The sequence below is a fragment of the Macrotis lagotis genome, chromosome 1 (assembly GCF_037893015.1).
Source record: "Macrotis lagotis isolate mMagLag1 chromosome 1, bilby.v1.9.chrom.fasta, whole genome shotgun sequence".
Taxonomy (NCBI): domain Eukaryota; kingdom Metazoa; phylum Chordata; class Mammalia; order Peramelemorphia; family Peramelidae; genus Macrotis; species Macrotis lagotis.
In genome coordinates, this window is record NC_133658.1 from 21,489,066 (window position 1) to 21,509,876 (window position 20,811).

The 20,811-nt window shown below is 45.6% G+C and overlaps 1 protein-coding gene across 6 annotated transcripts in view; it reads left to right on the plus strand.

The window, feature by feature from the left end:
* Positions 1-20,811, plus strand: part of SFXN5 (sideroflexin 5) — a 202,274-nt gene that overhangs the window by 93,210 nt on the left and 88,253 nt on the right. For all 6 annotated transcript variants that reach the window (XR_012470449.1, XM_074195629.1, XM_074195647.1 and 3 more), the window contains 3 exons: positions 2,060-2,113; positions 4,679-4,735; positions 5,761-5,826. Coding sequence is in view for 5 of the 6 variants with exons in the window: in XM_074195629.1 (XP_074051730.1) it covers positions 2,060-2,113; positions 4,679-4,735; positions 5,761-5,826 (177 nt within the window). In the remaining variant the exon portion in view is untranslated. The remainder of the gene's footprint in view (positions 1-2,059; positions 2,114-4,678; positions 4,736-5,760; positions 5,827-20,811) is intronic.

A 20,811-nucleotide genomic window follows, 5' to 3' on the forward strand; every position in this document is an offset into this window, starting at 1 on the left:
GCATAGGTTTGTAAGCGGGTCTCCCTTTCCTTACCTACTCCTCCCTACCCCCACCCTGCAAAGGAGATCAGAGGTTCTGATAATATCTAACACAGTTAATCAAAAACTGAATTTCTATTTTATTTAACTTTGGAATATAACCAGAGGCACAGCTTCTCTCTCTTCCCTCTCCCTCTTGCCTACTCCCTCTCCCTCCCCCACCCCTCTCTTCTTCTTCTTCTTCCTCTTCCTCCTCTTCCTCTTCTCCTTCCCCTTCCCCTTTCCCTCCTCCTCCTCCTTCTCCTCCTTCTCCTCCTTCTCCTCCTCCTTCCTCTCTCTCTCTCCTCTTCCTCCTCCCCCCCTCCTCCTTCCCGCCTTCTTTTGATTCCCTCTCCATTTCCCACCTTGGTTTAGACTGGTAGAGAAAAAGGTCCTGATTTCCAAATCATAAGCTACAAAATAACTAAGATTTAATTATGAATCAATTGCCTTTACATATATCACATTTAGAGAATTCAAGACATGGAAAGGACCTTAATGATGATCCCTCCATTTAAGTCCACAATTTTGTAGGGAAAGAATTGTAGCTCAGAGAGATTGAATCTGTCTTTCTTGCTCCAATCCCTTTGATTACTTTACATTTACACCCCGTGACTCTTGTATGTGCATGCTGTCTGTCCATTAGAAAAGAAGTTCTTTGAGGGCAAGGATTGTGTTCCTCTTCTGTCTCCCAGCTCTTAGCATTGTGTCTGGCATATAAGGAGTACTTAATAAATGTTTGCTGCCTGACTTGAAATTAGTTGTGTAATGGCACTTGTAGGACTAGAACTCAAAAATTAGCCTTGGATCTCATCATTTTAGGGCTTGGATAGGATGAAGCAGATTGACTACTTCTTTGCAACTTATTTTAAAGAGCTAGTTGCATAGGGCACCTGGAGGTTCAGTGACTTGTCCAGGGTCTCCCACATAGAATGTCTCAGAAACAACATTGCCTATTACAGGATCGCTTCTAATAGAAGTTGTGAAGTGGCTTTAAACTTACAATATTTAATCCGATATGGGCCAAGAAATATGTGTGAGTGTGTGTGTGTGTGTGTGTGTGTGTGTGTGTGTGTGTACAAGCCATTTTAAGTATTTTTTTTAATGTTTAAAACATGGTTTACTAATGTGTAGAGTTTTCTGTACTACACAGTATTGGATATTTACATTTGTTCCTTGTGCAAAAATTCTTGCCAAGAGAGCAATTTTATGTATCAGAATAATAAATAAGTCAATATGTGGATGAGGCTGTACAAGTTTTCTCCATATGTGGATGTAGTTTGTCTATGTGAATGCACCCAAACACAGGTGAAAGGTGAAGTTGTCATATGTATGGAAGCATCTGTTACATGCACAAACACCGGCTGATGTCGAGATCAACCAGTTAGTCGCGACCTCCGCTGAAGGCTATGTTAATGGCCTCTCTCATTAGAACACACAGAAGTGTTCAGGATTATTACCAGTAGAAACACCATTCGGGACTGGTAATTATCAGTTCTTCAAATATATCTGTAAGGTTAATTTACAAACCAATTAGTTACATTCTTCTTCTTGGATGTAGAACGTTAGGCAGACTCTCGTGGCGAACATCAAGATTGTCAGACCAACCTTGACATTGAGAGAATTAGAATTTATTTCATACCTATCATGACTGAGCACTGCTAAGCTCTTTTTTTTCTTAAAACCAATACTATCTTGGTAACAATCCTACCATACGGTTGCTTTTGTTATCCACATTTTACAGTTGAGGAATTTGGGACAAATGGAGTGAAAGTGACTTGTCCAGGATTTGGGCCATACTGCTACAGATAATGTTCACATCCCTTACCCTATTTCCTTCTCATAAAAAGTCATCAGAGATAGAGGGAACAATATCGACTGCATTTTTATGTTAAAATGTTGGGTTCTTTGTATTTATGCACACAGCCATTCCCAGGAGAAGGCAGGAGTGGAGGGGCTCTCAGAGCCTTCTCTCAAAGCTAGGGTTCAGGCCCCCAAAGACAGGAGCCATCGATGTCTTTAATCTCTCTCTTTCTTACAGGTCGTCGGCCTCCTCCTGCCCAACCAGACCCTGGCTTCCACCATCTTCTGGCAGGTAAGTCTCTCCCAGAAGCCCTCAGTCTCTAGGAGGAAGGTCCCAAAGACTCCTCAACCAATACTTATGTAAGAATTTGCTGCCTGGGAATCCTTCCTCATTATGTCTGACAGTCTCTCTCTCTATATCTCTAGCCCTATTAAAGAGAAAAATCAATAGACCATTCAACAAACTTTGATTAAATTTTACATGCTCTTTACCTGCACATTGTTGGGGACCTGAGCAACAAACATACCAACCCGAAATCATCCCATCCTCTACTTGCTCTGCCAGGTATCTTCTACCTCCTCACTCCCACCCTCCCATCACTTAGACAAAGAGGTCCTTTTTAGTCCCCGTCTTCTATGGTTGCTTTCTTTTGGTGAGATAGCCCCTTGGGTAGACAGATTTGTTTACCTTATTTCCTCAGCTCAAATATGGGCCGCTGGGGGAGATAGCTTAAAACTAGATAAAAGATAATGACTGGACTTTTAATTTCATTAATTCAGGGAAATCTTCCAGGTGAGGAAACTCCCTCTACCAATGCAGATCACAAATCCAGGTGAGGAAACTCCCTCTACCAATGCAGATCACCCTCTCTGCAGTTGAGAGTCTCAGAAGAGATTAGGTGACTTGCCTAGGGTCTCATGGCTCATAAGGGTCTCAAGCCAGATGTGAACTCAGGAAGATGAGACTTCCTGACTTCAGGGCCCATCCCTCTCTTCACTATACAACCTTCCCCCCAGTCACACACACCACACTCACAGACACGCACATACCACACATAAACACACACATAGATACATCCTCACAGACACAGACACATTCTTCAACATGGGTAAGGAGAGGGAAGATTGGACATTGAGGGGGTGTCCATTAAGTGAAGAGAACCATCTAGTGTTTTCCTGACCCCATCCAGGCGCTGCCATCTGAAAGCAGGGCTTTGGATTGAATCCCTCCTGAGGCTCCCCTGGCCCCTAGGCTCTCAAGAAGAAGAAGAATATGCATTTGGGGTGACAGATCCCTCATTCCAGATAGTCTTTCCCTCACCCTCCTAAGACAATCCAGGTTTAGGGAAAGCAGCCTTGTTTGAATTTCAGCCCAAACTGTGACTAATGAGGAAGGTAAGGCTGTCTCTCCCCACCCCCTCAGCACCACCTGGGCTGCCTCTCTTTACCAGTCATGTTACAGATGCATTATAAAACCAGGTGGAATAATCATTTTTAAGTCTTTCTTTTGGATAGTGTAGGCTTTAGCTCTCTTATAGCTAATCAAGAATGAGTGTGTGTGTGTGTGTGTGTGTGGTGGGGTACAGAGTCCACTCCCCTAAAGAAACTGAGGGTAAGTAGTTTCCAGTTGGTCTTTTAGAAGTACCCACCCTTTGACCAGCTGTGTTGTTTTTAAAACATTCAGGGCCTATGGTCTCTCTCACTTGATTTTGCGTGTCCACTCCTGCCCCACCTGCCCCCCCCCAAGGAGTTCAACAGTTATCAAACACCTCCTTGGTCCTTGTATTCCAAGAAAGCAAGCAAGGTCTCAAACAGGCCAAAATAGTCAAAGCATCCCTTTTTCGTAGCAGCCAAACACCTGAAAACAAAGCAAATGCTCATTTATTGAGGAATGGTTGAGCCAGGCAATTATGGCTTTGTAGGAAACAACAAATGTCAAGAATTCAGAGCACCATCAGAAGACATGCAAACAGTGTGAGAAGAACCCGGCAAACAAGGATAAAAACCTTGGTCCTGGAGGCAAAGGCCCTGGGTTCAAATTCTAGCTGACACTATATGACTATGGGTCTATCATTTCATGAGTGTGCTAGGGCAGGGAGCAGGCTGGCCTCATGTCCTGATTCAGATGGGTATTTGCTGGACAGCTTTGGGGAAGTTGCTAACCTTTTATTACCTGCAGGCAATTTTCTAAGAATATAAATGGCAAAGCGGAGTCAATGAATTGCTTTGGCAAAAATGGTTTCAGTTGGGCGGCTGTTGAGTCACAAAGATCAGAGTTCAAATCCAGTTTCAAACTCTTAGTAGCTGGGTAATCTTTGCTCAGCTAGGTGGTGTGGTGGAACATTGGGACTGGAGTCAGGAGAACTTTTGTTCAAATCTAGCCTCAGATACTTACTAGTTGTGTGACCCTGTACAAGTCACTTAACCTCTGCCTGCTTCAGTTTCCTCACCTGTTAATACTAGATAATGTCACCTACCGCCCAAGGTTCTTATGAGGATCAAATGGTGTAATAATTGGTAAAGGGTCTTAGTTAGCAGCGTCTGCATAGAGTAGGTATATAATAAATGCTTATTTCCTTTCTTCCTTCCTCTACATTGAGTTCCTACAGGTCTTCCCATTTTTAAAAAATTTCCTTATATTGGTTGTTTCTTAGAGTGCAACAAGATTCTATTACATGTGCAGGGAATGGTCTAGCCATTCCTTAACCATGGGCCCCCACTTTCCCCCCAGTTGTTTTATTTCCACAAAAAGTGCTGTTTGGTAGACCCAAGCAGGGCCTTTCAGCCCATTATTGATGGCCATGTGGGAAGGGGTGCTTCCCAGACATGCTCCCTGATGACTCTCATCTCTTTGCAGTGGCTGAACCAGAGTCACAATGCCTGCGTCAACTATGCAAATCGCAATGCAACTAAGGTGAGCTCACGCTGCCCTGATCCTGGTTTTTCGACAGCAGGGATTGAAAGTGGGCTCCTGGGCAAGACCAGCCTTGAGGGAAGACTGAGGAATACTTGTTTCTTTCTTATTGTGTTGTGAGAGTCATCCATCTCTATAGACTGATGCCCAAGATTCCAACATTAGAGATTTATTCCTTTGGATTGAACTTTTCTCTTTTTAGTCCACTTCTTTATGGGGGGTGGGGAGATATCAAGTCCCAACTACTCAATGAGAATGAATTGGTCAGATATTTTCCTCATTAATAGAAGAGTGGGACAGCTTTAGGACTCTAAGGGTCTACAGAGGTGGTGTGCTCCTTCTTAAGAACATGAAAGAGCATGAGATTTGGGGTCAGACAACCCATGATCAGAGCCTGGAAAGTGTCAGATTTAGGTGCAGTGCCACTGGATTTGAACCCCAGATCTTCTTCTCAATGTGACCTTGGGCAAGTCATATCTCCGGGCCTCAGTTTCTTCTTCTGTGAATGGAAGGAACTAGACTGAATGATCTTTGGGGTTCTTCTAGCTCTAAATCTAGGGCACCATGAGAAATGTCAGCTATTATTATGACCATAAACAGCTAATGTTATCTTCACACTGACAAGAGAAAGGAGAGCTTAGTGGATAAAGCACTGCTAAAGGGGGATTTGAACCCAGGACCTTGGACTTCAAATCTAGCTTTTTTTTTTCTGACTCTATATCTCCCACAGTTACAAAGCTAGGAGTGGCCTTTACTTAGATTTTTATTTATACCAATTTTCCCCCCATTCTCTTGTGAGGGCTTCCATGCTACCTCTGACCCTTGCAAGCCAGTAACCCAGGACAAATCATCCTCCAGTTAGTTTCTCATCTGAGAAATGGGGTTAACATAGTTCCTCTTCGGTCTACCTTGCAAGGCTCTTGTTATACCCAAATGAGGTCAGCTATGGCAACTCCAAACTGATGATTATCTCGATGAGGATGTCATAGATCTGCTCTCCAACTGAAAACTCTCTCTTTTTTCAGCCTTTGCCTGCATCCAAGTTCATCCAGGGCTACTTGGGAGCTGTCATAAGTGCTGTCTCAATTGCAGTGGGTAACACTTGTTTACATTTTATTTGTTGCCTTGAAATCGCCTTTTCTGTCTCCCTAATCTCAATCTCCTTGAAGACATGGGCCTCCCACCCTTCAGGCTCTAGGGGTGCCCTGAGTTTCACTCCGGAAGGGGTGCTGGGGAAGAGAAGAGTTTGTATCTGTTTTTCAGGGGAGGTTTTCCTACTTGGATACAGCTCCTAAGAGAGGAAGGCGCTCCAGGGGGAACTACCAAAAAAAAAAAGAAATCAGGAGATCATTTGGTGCAAGGATGTTGGCACAATGGAGGAGAGGAGGAGCCTCCCTTACCATGTTGAGGGGAGGGCATCTTTGCATGAATGTATTTATATTCCTACAGCCTGGCACATAGATGCTTCAGATCTGTTTCTTGACTATTTTGGGGGTTTTTTCTTTCAGTTTTTGCAAGGCAATGGCGTTAAGTGACTTTCCCAAGGTCACACAGCTAGGTAATTATTAAGTGTCTAAGGTCACATTTGAACTCAGGTCCTCCTGACTTCAGGGCTGGTACTGTATCCACTGTGCCTACCCAGTGGCCCCTGACTATTAACCGAGAAGCCCCAAACTTGGGTTAGTGAATGAGGCAGGATTGACTGCTAAAAATGGAGGGAGAATCAGATCTGTCTGTGGTCTCTAGGGTGACCCAGCCCCACCAGGGCAAAGAGGGAGCCAGCCTAGAATGGCTAACATACCCAAAAAAACCCATCAGCAACCAATAAAACAGTCATCTTGAAGCTTTCCTGTCATTTCCTTCCTTCAGAGTCAACGTTGAAGGAAGATGATAATGTCCTCTAGGGGGTGGAAAGGCTTAGCTCATTTTCCAAGGTGAGATAATTCAGGCCAGGTGAGTCAGGAGAGAAGCTCAGGTGTCCTGCCTTTCATTGTTCTCATCCTCTGGTCACTGAACAGAAAGGCTCTGCTCTCCTCTGTCAGGATATTCCGTACTCAATGCAACAATGATGACAACTACTATATATCATTTATATTACCAATATAATAACAATCACTGATAATCAAAATATTTATCAAGATAAGAAAACTAATAGAATTAGAAAAGAATATTAGCAGGATAGCAATTTGCTCTAGGACCAATCTGAACCCCTTAAAAAAAAAAGATAAGACTGGTACATGAATAATAGCAGCAGGAATGACTCCGATTAATCTGACCCTTTGGAAATATTCACAATACTTTCTTTTTGGAAAAATTATCAAACATTTTTTCCTCCATTCCCCCAACTCACCCCCCCCCCAATAAAACAAAAAGAAAAACAAAATCCTTGTGATCCCATACCTAGTGAAACAAAGCAAATTCCCAAGTTGACTGTGTCAAAAATGTCTTTGGTACTTTCTTTCCAATGGTTCTGAGAACAGCAAAGCTGAGAGCTTAACTGACTTACTCGGGGTCACACTACTCGTGTCTTCCAAAGGTCTAGACAGTTAAATTGTTTCTTGCTTTTGGTGATAAATTATTATCATCAGATTTTTTTCCTTAAACTTTTTGTGTTCTTTTGGGAGACCTAGGATCCTTAAATTGTTACTCTGCCTCCATTTGGGAACATCCTGCTAGGGTTCCATGCTCTCTGGGGTTTTTTTTTTGGTTTTGTTTTGTTTTGTGTTTTGGTTTTTTGGCTTTTGCAAGGTTCTTGCCCAAGATCACACAGCTAGGTAATGAAGTGTCTGAGGTCAAATTTGAACTCAGGTCCTCCTGACTCCAGGGAAGGTGTGAATACACACACACACACACACACACACACACACACACACACCTGCCTCATCAAATGTGGATTCATTTTCCTTTTATTTTTATGCATAGCTATCTAGAGTCATTTAGCTGGTCTAGAGGCCATATTACTTATTAATATTCTGATTTTACAGATAAAGAAGTTGAAGCTCTCAAGGTTAAGTGACTTGCCCAGGGATACACATCTTTCTAACTTGACCTGGTGGTTTTGTGTACCATGGCACCTTCTACCTTTATTCACAGATGTCTGGAGTCATTGAGCTGGTCTGGAGACCAAATTCCTTTCTTTTCTCTTCTCTGGTGGTGTATCTGTCTTTATGTGAATTTTTAATCTGAGTTTTCTTCCTCCTGAGATCTCTGGTAATGTTAGTCCTTTTTCCCCTTATGCTGCATTCCATTTTGCTCATTTACTGATTCCTCTGCTCTTCAATGGCAGTCACCCTCATCTGTAAGATGAAAGAATTGGACTTGTTGGGTTCTGAGATCCCAAGTCTGTGATGCTACAAAAAACTCCGAGAGACAACCAAGGACTCTAGACACTGCCCCAGCCCATCCACTTGAACAAAACTTGTTCTGGACCCCTTTTCCTTAACCTTGTCTCAGCTAAATTAAGAGAGGATGGGTTTGTCCACAAGGAGGTCCAGGTCACCTTAGGAAGAATTCGCCAAGAGCCTAGGAGTGGTGATGATGAGTTTGCCCTGACTTCAAATCTCAGGAAGGGGCAGCAGGTCCCACCCAGCAGATCCCACCCAGGGTCCTGAAGACAGCAATTATCACCCATCCTTTCCTGTCTTAGAAATTTCTCTCTCATTTCCAACTAAGATTATAATATCAGTCTCCTTGAGAATACTAATTATTCCCACATCCCTTTCTTCTCTTTCCTTTTACATTTTCTCTTCCATCCTCCTTCCCTCCTTTGTTTGTCTATCTCCTCTTATATCTCCCTGATCTCCCATGACCATCATCTCCTCTTCCTGGTTCCTTCCTCTATCTCTTTCCCTTTCTTTCCTACCTTTTCACCCCTCTTTTTCTTCCTACTCTCTCTCACCTCCTCTTTTCTCACTCTTTCATCTCTTCCTCTTCTTCCTTTTCAACCTTTTCCATCTCTTCCACCTTTGTCTCCCCCTTTGTCTTCTTTTTTCCTACTACTACCTCTTCCTCCTCCCCCATCCTCCTCCTCCTCCTCCTCCTCCTCCTCCTCCTCCTCCTCCTCCTCCAGGGCCCAAGGTTGGACCTTCTGGGGAACACTCAGCAGGCCCTCTTTGATTGCTGGCCCCTTAGTTCTCAGATTCTGTGATCTCCATTTGCTAAGAGTAACCCTTCCTCCCTGCCTCGTCCTGATCACGGCGAGGGTCCAGCCTTGACAGATGGGAGCAGAGTTTCTGACACGGATTATCTCCGGCTTGCTTTTCTCTTTTTGTGTAAATCACAAAACCACTGGATAAAGGAGTTTTATTTGAGTTTAGTTTTCCTTGTCCCTGGCACCCCAGGCCTGTCGGCCTCATTAACTGATCTCTACTGTCAATTAGCTGCAAATCCCCTCCCAGGGCGAGCCTATTAGGAGGAGATGACCTGAAAACAAGTGTCACTGGCCCCAGTAGTTGGCCCAGGTCTGGTATTAATTAAAAAGAGCCCCTCTTAGACAGGCAGCCTGGGCTTAGAGAGACCCAGAGAGGCAGAGGAGAGGGAGAGGCGCCAGGGCCTAGGCAAGGGCTCAGCCTTTTCCCTACTCCCAATGACAACACTTCGGCCTCTGCAAATCTGCCCTACCACCCCAGCTGCCCTAGGGATCAGCACCCTCCAGAATTTAGGGATTTATGGGCCAGATAACCAGGCTTTAAACTCTTTTATGGATTCTTGACAGATAGCAATTACCAAGAGTACATTTTTTGAAAAGGAAGGAAGGAAGGAAGGAAGGAGGGAAGAACAGATGGATGGATGGAAAGAGAGGAGGAAAAAGGAAGGAGATTCCTTTAAATTATTTTCTTAAAATTCTTTCTTAAATTATTGCTATATTTTAAGAGGAAGCTTTCCTCACTTGATTAACCTCACAATTCAAAGCAACAGGCATACTTTGAGTACCTACCATATACTTAGTCTTGAAGCTGGGTGAGGTCCAGCCTGCCTGGAGAGAGAATCAGTCTGGATAAATAGATAGAGCGTTCATCAGAAGAGAACATTTATTAAGCCCTCACTCTATGTTAAGTAGAGACACAAATCTAAGCAAAGTAATCCCTACCCTATGGGAGCTTACCCTCTAGTGGGAGGGAGTGGAGAAAACATGGCTGTTCCCCATCTCCGACAACAATAATAGTAAGTGATTATTACAGGTTAGAAGTGTAGATCATCCAAAGGAGTGGATTCCTGCCTCAGGTACCCACAGATTTATTCTAGGTTTATTCTGTTCTACTACTTATTCTTTTTTTAAGTCTTTTATTTATTTAAGGCAATAGGGTTAAGTGACTTGCAAAGATCACACAGCTAGGCAATTATTAAGTGTCTGTGGATTTGGTTGGATTTGAACTCAGATCCTCCCGACTCCAGGGCCGGTGCTTTATCCACTGTGCCACCTAGCTGTCTTCCTATCATTTATTCTCAGGTTATCTTCCCCATTAGAATGTAAACTCTCTGAGGACAGGAGATCCACACACCCATGAACACTTTTTTTCTACTTTTTTTAAAATCTGAAGCAAAGATCACAATGTCTGGCATCAGCTGGTGCTTAATAAATTGCTTTGTTGATTGACCTTGTTGGGGAGACAAGCTGTAGATGCAGGAAATTAATTCAGTTATAGTGTAAGGCCACAGCTTGCCATCTCCAAGACAGTACAAGACAGTCAGAGCCCAAGGGGCGGCTAGGTGACGCAGTGGATAGAGCACCGGCCTTGGAGTGAGGAGGACCTGAATTCAAGTTTGGCCTCAGACACTTAATAATTACTTAGCTGTGTGACTGTGGGCAAGTCACTCAACCCCATTGCCTTAAATAAATAAAATTAAAAAAAAGAAGAGCTGCAGCCAAGTCCAGAGAAGGGAAGAGAGTTTGGGGGCTCCAATTCGGGGCTTCCCAGACCTGGTGGCAACTCCTGGGTTTTTCTGAGTATATTTTGCTGCCTTCCTCCCTGCATCTCTTCAGCTGCCACTACCTGCTCCCCCTTTATTTTCTGTATTTGACCCATCTCGTTCTAGGGTGATTCTGGTTAATCAGGGTTGATACCTTCATTCACCAAGAGGCTGGACTTGGGCCATGATGTATATAAGTAGCCTATGGACATAAGATGAGGGAGGCAGGGGAGCCAGGAAAGACCAGAGAGAGAGGGCAGAGGAGGGATTCCTTCATTTATTCCCCAGTCTTGTGGGGAGGGACAGTGGGAACAATTCAGTCAGCTTCTACTCCCCAGGTGTAGATCAGCACCAAGATTCATCTTCCTGAGCTCAAATCTGGTCTCAGACACTAACTAGCTTGTGTGACCTTGGGCAAGTCACTTAATCCTCTTTGCCTTAGTTTCCTCATGTGTAAAATAAACTGGAGAAGAAAATGGCTAGTCACTTTAGGATCTTCTCCAAGAAAATCCAGACATCACTAGAAAAGACTAAACAGCAACAAAAGTCCAAAAAATGTATGTTTTATTCTGTATTTGTATTATGAGATCACCTAATACTGGTCCTCTGGAATCATGGTTTGGTCATTGCCTTGATGAGAGATCTGAAGTATTTCAAAGTTCTCACCTTTTCATTTTACAGAAGAAGCCCAGAAGGGTTAGGTGACTGGCCCAAAATCACACAGTAGGTTTTTGTCCCTGTTAAGGGAAGTCAGCTGAGACTGCCAGAGACAAACTAACTTTTCATAGAGAGCATGTCCTGCTCCAGTCCATCCATTCCCACCTTGGGGTGGGGGGATATGGAGGGTAGATCCATGGTACTTAAGGACATCTGGTCCAAGCTACCTCTTTTTTTTGGGGGGGGGTTGCAAGGCAGTGGGGTTGAGTGATTTGCCCAAGGTCACACAGCTAGGTAAATTATTAAATGTCTGAGGCTGGATTTGAACTCAGGTCCTCCTGACTCCAGGGTTGGTGCTCTATCCACTGTACCACTTAGCTGCCCCAGGCTACCTCTTGATAGTCATCCAGCTCAGTTATTGTGTATAGGCTTTTATAGACTCAACTGGCTCGATTCACTACTTTAGTAGGTCTTTCCTGAGAAATCCTCAGTCTTCCTTCCATCCTTCTTCCCCTTTAACCTTAGCATGGCCTATTTGCCCACTGCTATGATGTCTGCCTCCCTCTCCCTCTCTGCTTCTTTTTGTTTCCCTCTCATATTCTCTCTCTCCTTGCTCTCCTCCCAACCTGGGTTGTCACTGACCTGGAGGGCCATCCCCTGGAGGGCCAGCCTGGAGAGCTGGGGGGAGGCAAGCTTCCAAGGCCAGGAATTCCTGGGCAGACTCAGCAGCCTGTTTGTTTTGCCCTTCTTCCTTTCCTCCAGGGTGAGGCCTTGCCAAAGCAGAGCCCATGTTTAGTTAACTTTTATTTTGTGGTTTATTTGGGCGGTTGTGAAAGCGCCCCACTGGGGCAGCCCGCGGCCATAATTGTTCTCTTTCTTGAAATCCTCCAGAATCCAATTATTAGGGCTGATTTTCTGATCGCTAGCTCTGTTCTTGATGGGTCGGTCGCCATTTCTGCCAGCTGGTTTCCTTAAACAAGACTCACTGAGCTGGCAAGAAGAGGAACCAGCCGCTCTACTTTTTTCATTTTAATGGGCTCCACCAAATGCTGTAGCCCTGAGGGCCCCCACCAACCTGGGTGATGGGAGAGGAGGGTGCTACTTCTTGGCCAGTGCACACCCTCATACGCTGGGAAGCCCCTGACCCAAGCGGAGCCCCAATCTCCAACCACTTCAGCCTTCAGAACAGGCAGGGATTGTGAGAAAGAAAGGGCCCCAGTGAGGATCTGGAGGGAGGGTGGACCCTCTCTCCTTCACCTCCAATAATAAGAGCCACAAACAATGGTAGCATTTTAAGGTCTGCTAAGTGCTTTACAAATATCTCATTTGATTTTCCCAACAGCTCTGGGAGCTATTTGTCCCTAGATAGATAAAGGGATTTGCCCGGTGTCTGAGATAGAATTCAAACTCAGCTTCTTCCTACTAACTGCAGGTCCTCTGAGGGCTCAGAGGTAGAGTGTTCGTGGCCATCCTGCTGGTCCCTAACTTTGCCAAAACTGGAATCCAGGGCTCCTGCCAAGAGAAAGGCTTGTTCTTCCTATCCCCTCCCCCAGGGACTCTCAATTGGTTCCTCCTAGAAGAGGTGTTGTGGTGTCACCCAGGAGAGGTTCCCCAACATTTTCATTGAAGTGAAGCCATTGGATCATCATAACTCCATTGAGGGAGATATTATGTTCTCTATTTTATGATTGAAGAGACTAAACCTCAAAGGGGCAAGTGACATGCCCAAGGCAAAAGTGCCCCACTGGGGCAGCCCACGGCCGTAATTGTTCTCTTTCCTGAAATCCTCCAGAATCCAATTATTAGAGCTGAGAAGTGTCAGAATCCAGATTTGAACCCAGGGTAGGTCTCTCCATCTACCAGCTGCCTCTTTGTAGTGGTATTTGGCCTGTCTCCTGATAGGAAGGGGGATATAATTAGAACTAATCTGTGGATTGTTAGCAGGCCCTAATTGGGCTGATTGCCTACAGAAACCATGCCAAGCCACTGACTTCCTTGCACCCCTTAGCCCCATCCTTGGATGACCTAAAGAATGAAATAAGCACAGACCACCCCCTGCACCCCACCTTGTCTTCATATCTAGAGTCATACGACTCAGCCAAAGACTGGCTCTTCCACTTAATATGGAAGGTCACCAGTATGATCTCAGGTGAGTTAACTCAATATCTGGGCCTCATTTTCCTCATCTGTAAAAACAGATATAAGGGCATAGCCTAAATGCCTCCAAGCCCATTCCTTTGGGCTCTAAATCTATGAAGATTCTGTTTGGGACAAACCCACCTTTTTTACCCTCACCCCCAAATCCTGGAGGCTCCAGAAGGGGAGGGCTCAGGAGTTCACTTTTCTATGAAAATACTACCCCCACACACACACACCTTTAATGTCATTGATCCCGAGGCTGGCCTCTTCCTTCCTTCCCAGCCCTTTCTGTCTTGTGTCTCTGTCTCTGTCTGTCTGTCTGTCTGTCTGTCTCTCTCTCTCTCTCTCTCTCCCCCCCTCCCCCCCTCCCTCCTTCCCCCTTTCCTTTGCTGCCTAGGTGAAGGTGCCCCTGTGGATTTTTCTAATCCCAGCTCCCTGGCCCTGATAATTGTTTGTGATCGGTGTGGAGCCTCTTTGCTGACAGCCTGTGAATGTGGTGTGAGAACCCATCATCGGGGTGTGAGATAGAGTGGGGGCCATCCATGGCCACACTCAGTCAGAAGGGATGGTTTGTGTCTGGAAGACAGCAGCAGGGGAAAATTGTTTGTTTGGTTGACCTAGAAGGCCAGTGTTATCCCCAAACTCTGAGCCAGATCTAAAGGAAAGCTTTTGTTGAGTTTAAAGCTAGAAGAGACTTTCCTGTCCCATCCTCTCCTTTTATAGATGAAGAAAGTGGGACTTGGAAGTTGAGACTTGTCCATGGTCACTCAGGAGGATGTGATAAGATGCTGAAACTGAGGATTAGAGAGAATTTCTGAGGAAGCTGAGAGCAGGTCCTTAATGATGGTCCATTTGGGGGTGGTTTGAGGGATCCCCAAGGGGTGTCTCCTTCTCTCCAGTGTGCCCAGTTAACTATAACTGGTTTATTGTTAGGAGTGAACTAATCCATGGTTTAGGGGAGAGGGCCTAGCAAGGGGAGAGGAGGGATGGGAAAGCTTCCATGGAAACCTTCCTTCTTTCTGGAGTTAGCCTGGGTTCAAATGCAGTTTCTGCTTCTTCTGCCTCTGTGACTTGGGTCAAGTCACTTAATCTACTTGGGTTAAATTTTTGGAAAGTGAAGAGGTTAGAACAGATGATCCGTAAAGTCCCTCGCAATTACAGGGCTGTGTTTCTAGGCCATTTCTCCATCCAATCCCAGCCTACAACCTGTGGCTGTGGCTAGGAGCAAGGGGGGTGCAGTCCTGGGTTGAGAAAGCTCAGTGGGCAGGGATTGGTGACCATAACTCAGAGGGATTTGAGCTGGAAGAGATCTTAGAGGTCATCCCCCTCTTTTTATAAAAGAGGAACCAAGTCCAGAGGTGCTCCATGGGGGTTTGCTTTTTCAGTTCACCGCCTCCCTCTCCCAAGGAACCCATCAATGTGAAACCTAGATTCCAATTCCTGTTTTAATAATGGGATTTAGGAAAAGGCACTTAATCTTCCCAAGTCTCAGTTTCTTCATCTTTAAAATGGGAATTATCCTGACTCCATCTACCTCATATGATCATTGTAAGCAAAGTGCCTAGAACATTCTGGTTTGTGGTACTTGATGAATATAATTTGTCCATTAAAGAGGTGTAACCAGAAAAGCATTGACCCATCGAACTTGATCTAGTGGGTCAATCAGAGCCAGAGGAGGTGAGGAATGGGGGCTCAAGTGACCAGGAGTTTGACAAATCTCTTTGGAGAGTGATTACCCCTAGGGTAAAGCACAGACGGGAGTAGAGGACCTAGATTCAAATCTTCACCTACCATTTAATGACCTTGGGTAAGTGCCAGGGCCTCAGTTTCCTCCTTTGTAGAGTGAGAGATTTGGACTTAGGTAAACACTAATATTTCTTCCAGCAATCATCCCATGATCCTGTAAGTTGGGAGGGGCAACCTTCAGCAGCCCCCCCCCCCCACACATACACTTCCCTTATTATCCAGAAACCAGCAGGGGGAGCCCAAACTCACCTTTACCAGGGACTGGAGGCTCTCTCCTGGCTCTGTGAGCCAGGTGAGAGATTCGGGTCACCCTCATCTTCCCCTGATGCTATCTCTCTCCAAGTCCATTCATATTTGTGTTCCCTCCAAATCATAACTTCTCTCTAAGGAGACTTGCCAGGATACCCACTATTTTCATCCACATTCCTCACCCCCCATGGCCACCATCATTTGTCCTGTCAGATTGGGCTGAGACCTGGAAGGGACCAATGCCAGCTAGAGAGGACCTCGAAGGCCATCTACCCCAAGCCCTTCGATGTAGAGATTGAGCAGTTGAGGCAAAGAGGAATGAAGAACTTGACCCATTTATTATACAGATGTCTGATCAGAATAATGTGGTTTTTTATTACCTGGAAACTGTCTCCAGGTGGGCGGATGGGTTTCTCAAAGCAGGTGATAAAGAGAACCTGGCAGAGCCAGGAACTGTGGCTTCCCTCCCAGCCCCCTTTTCTGGGCTGTAGTTCTAGTCCTGGCAGCCTGGCCTTCCCTTTCATCAAAATCCCCACCTCAGCTCCCTTGTCAGCACTTTCCATCACTTTTCCATAAGCCTTGAAGATGAAGAGAAGGGGTGCCTCCCGCCTGCCCGCTTGGAGGAGCTGGTCTGGGGGTGGAGGGGCAGTGTCTTTTTTCCTGGGACCCAGAACCTTGAAAATAGCCTAGATTTTGAGCTGAAAGGGACTTTTGAAATCCTCCAGCCCAATCTCTCCATTTTACAGAGAAGGAAATTGCACCCCAAAAAGAGGGAAGCTTGGAAGCCAGGGTCTTTGACTCCATCCTTAGTGGGGGGGGGTTGGCAGACAGGCCCTGGCCCCCTTAATCTGTCCATAGGGAGGTGATGGCTGCAAACAAGGACCAGCTTCCTCCATCGTCAAGTCATTAAGCACCTCGACCTTCCATGCTAAGATGGAAGAGGGTCAGCAAACCCCAGAGCCCCCTTCCTCCCCTGTGCCACCCTCCACTGCCCGCTCTGGGCCTCAAAAGCCAGGGCAGCTGGGGATGGGGGGGTAGGGAAGGGGGAAGCAGTTTCTGAGCAGAAGAAACTGCAGACATTAGCTGATTGATCCTGGGGCTTCGCGTGGGAATGGAAGAGGTTGGATTGAAATCCAGCCCGTCGTGGAATCTCATCCGCACAGCAGGGTGCGGGCTGGGACGGGGGAGGAGGAGGAGGAGGAGGGCGAGGAGGAGGAGGGTGAGGAGGGTGAGGATGAGGACAGGGAGGAGGAGGAGGAGGGCGAGGACGGGGAGGAGGAGGAGGAGGAAGGCGAGGAGGAGGAGGGTGAGGACGAGGACAGGGAGGAGGAGGGCGGGGGCGGGGAGGAGGAGGAGGAGGAGGGCAAGGACAAGGACGGAGAGGAGGAGGAGGAGGAGGGCGAGGACGGGGAGGAGGAGGAGGAGGAGGAGGCGGTGTTGCCGGCGCTGGCGGCGGTGGCGCTGCAGCGGACGCGGCGCATCAATCCCAGCGTTGGAGACTGGGTGCGCAGCAGGGATGGCGGGCGGGCGGCTTCCCAGCAACAGTCTAGATGGAGCCCGTTAACCTTTTCAGTTTAATAGAGGCTCCTCCAGCGTTTTGCATTCCAACTGTGGCCCAGAGCGAGTGGGGAAGGGAGGGGATTGAGATCTGGGCATCGCCATGGGCTTAAAATAAAGAGGAAAAATATAGACATACACACACATCCGTGTGTGTGTGTGTGTGTGTGTGTGTGTGTGTGTGTGTGTGTATGTATCTTCACGATCTGCAGGGTGGTTATAGCAGAGCGGGCTGTCTTCAGTCACTGCAGGGAGGCCTGGGGCATCCAAGCTGCCCTGGCATCTGCAGGGGCAGGGGGGAGAGAGCTGCTCTGTCAGCAGAGTGATGATGGTCGGCTCTCTCTCCTTTAAGTGTAGGTGGGGTGGGGGTCAGGCTGGTTATAGAAATAACCAGCAAGCATTTATCAAGTGCTTGCTGTTTGCTAAGTGTTGGACATCCAAAGACAGCAGTGAAATAGTCTTGTCTTTGCCTTGAAGGAACTATATTCTAATGGGATGAAGATTCTTCATACATACAGAAGCAATCAAATCTATATCCTCTCTCATCTATCACCTCCTCTATTCTGTCCACTTCTCTCTCATCTATCTCTCAATCTCCTTTCATCTACCCATCACCTCTCATCTGTCACCTCCTTTATCTTTCTAGCTATCTCACTATCTCATATATATATATATGTATATCCTCTCTCATCTATCCATCCAATCTATCTATCCATCTAGCTATCCTTTATCTTCTCTCCTCACTCATCTGTCTACTAATCTGTTTCCTCTCTCATCTATCACCTCTCCCCCCTCTCATCAATTCTATCTCCTCTCTCATCTTTTTTTCTATCTCCTCTCATCTATCTCTCTAACATCTATGTAAATAATTAAGTACATATAAGTCATATATCTCTATAGAAAAATATCATGTCTGAACCTATCATTATATTTGTTTCTATATTTATATAGAGAGGGAATCTCAGAAGGAAATCCTAAAAATGGGGGGAGGGGAAAGACCTGGAGGAGGGATTTGAGCTGAATCTTAAAGGGAGTCAGAAGTTAGGGAGGGAGAGGGAGGAGGATTTATCCTGGAAGTAATAGGGAGCCCCTGAAGTTCTGAGCGAGGGAGTGATGCAGTCAGACTCATGCTTTAAGATCCTTAATATATGGAGGATGGATTTGAGAGGGAAGAAAAGAGAGGTAAGGAGAACCATCAGGAGACTATTGCAACAGTCCAAGCAGGAGAGGATGTGGCTGCCTGAGCCCCAGCAGTTGTGGTCTGAGTAGAAAGGACATAGATCTGAGGGATGTTGTGCGTGTAGAAGTGATGTGATTGGGGCAGCTAGGTGGCGCAGTGGATAAATCACTGGCCCTGGAGTCAGGAGTACCTGGGTTCAAATCTAATCTCAGACACTTCATAATTACCTAGCTGTGTGGCCTTGGGCAAGCCACTTAACCCCATTTGCCTTGAAAAAACCTAAAAAAATAGTGATGTGATTTACCACCCAATTAGATATGTATGTGGGAGTGGGGAAAGAGGAAGATGAGAATGAGGCTGTGTTTGGTGTTTGGAATGATGCTGATGTATTCAATAGAAGTAGGGAAGGTTGGGAGAAGCCCAGAGTTAAGGGAAAGAGCATGGATTCTGCCTTGACCTTAGTATAGAAGCCTGTAGAACAGATGTGAATGAAGTTCTGAAGAGACCAAAAGTGGGTGTAAAGATATAGGAGTCCTCAAATTCTTTGGCACTGGTTAGACCTATTCCCAAGGAAGCCAGGACAATTTTGTCCCTTCTTTTCCCTGAGAAAAAAGGACCCCAGGACAGGGTCTCCCCTCAGGTCACTCCCGAGCTAATATTTCGTAGTCTGTCTCTGGATCATTGATGAAAAGGTCCAGAGACAAGGAGTAGAGGACTGTGTATGAGGAACAGAAAGGAGAATATAAAGGGGAGTAAATTTTGAGACCATTGGGAAGGTAGGGAGTAGAGAACTTTTTTTAAGATTTTTTTTTGCAAGGCAATGGGGTTAAGTGGCTTGCCCAAGGCCACATAGCCAGGTAATTATTAAGTGTCTGAGGTTGGCTTTGAACTCAGGTCCTCCTGACTCCAGGGCCAATGCTCTATTCACGTGCCACCTAGCCAACCCAGAGTAGAGAACTTTTGAAAGGTTTTAAGGATTGTATAGTTGTTCCTAGAGATAATAGGGAGTCATTGAAGTTTGTTGAGCAGGGGAGTACCATAGAACAATCATTAGAAGCTATGTGGGGAATGGGTTGGAATCCAGAATGACTCTGGATATACACCTTTGGGAATCTTCAAAAGTTCTTTTTTGACTTTTATGACCACTAACCCACCTACAATCTCTGGGCTTGACTCTTCTCCCCTGGTTAGAAGTCACCCTAGCTATGGTGCTCACAAGCAATGTGTCCCTGCCAAGTCACCTCAACTTGTTAAGCCACAATTCCCTCAGCTGTAAAATAGGTACGTCGAGACGGGGACTGTTGATTTCCTAGGGTTGTTGGGCATCAAGTGCTGTAGAAACTTTTCTGCTTTTACTTGTGATCTTGCCAGTGTGACCATCCCCTCCACCAAGGCAGAATACATCCTCTCTGTGGCCAAAAATACCTCTTCTGGAGACCCACCTGCTGTTGATGGGGCTCTGACTGTAGCTGGGCTGGTTCTGGCCCAAAGGAGTAGCTGTCTTTAGGACCACCTCCATACCTCTGCTTTTCTTGTTCCCACCACCTTGAACATTGACTCTTTGAGCTCTACTTAGGGTGAGATTTGTGGTATAATTGTCAGAAGTCACAGAGATCTGGTTTCGGATTCTGTACCCTGTGTGACTGTGGGCAAATCACTTAACCCCTCTGAACCTCAGTTATCCCATCTAAAAAATGGGGATAACAATCGAGCCTGCCTGGGGAGCTTCAAAGGAGGCAGTGACTGTGTTGGAGCTGGTAACCTTAAAGAATATAGGCAATGGACAGAGTGGGACAGGTCAAATCCTCTTGGCCTTTTTGTGACCTTGGGACCTCCCCTCTCTTAATTGTTTCCTGTTTCTCCTGTCTGGAACTTGCTTTGCATGTATTTGTTGGCCTGTTGTCTTCACCATTTGAGTGTAAACTCCTTGAGGATAGGGACTGCCTTTTGCTTCTTTTTTCCTTCAACTCTTGAGCGAAGTACTGATACATGATTTTTATTGATTTGAATTAAAATTATTTCAGTTCTCTGGGCCTCAGTTCCTTCATTTTTTTGGTCAAGACAATGGGGTTAAGTGACTTACCCAAGGTCACACTGCTAGGTAATTATTAAGTGTCTGAGTCGGACTTGAACTCAGTTCCTCCTGACCTCAGAGCTGGTGTTTTATCCACTGTGCCACCTAGCTGCCCCTAAATCCTTAATTTTTTAAATGTGGTTGGATTGTAGTCTGTGTTATTCACTAAGCCATTCATGCAATCAGCATTTATTAAGTGCTTTTTGTATGCCAGGTCTTGGGCTAGGCACTGAATTACAGAGGGGAAAAAACTGAAACAGACCCTGCCCTCCAGGAGTTTACATATGATCAGAGGATATATTTATGTAAAATATTTATAAAATATATTAAAATATTCCATATAAAATATTTATATAAATAAATGAAATTCAATTTGTAAGAAGTCCTTAGGCCAGTCCCTAGAGCACAGCAAACTATAAACCTTTATTTCCTTCCCCCAAGTAAGTAGATGCCTGATAAATCGAGTAAATGGGGCGGGGGGGAGAAGAGGACTGTGAGTATCTCCTCCCAGCTGGCCTGGGTCTTGCTTCAGAGCAGGCCCTGTGCCTTTCTTGAATCCCTTCC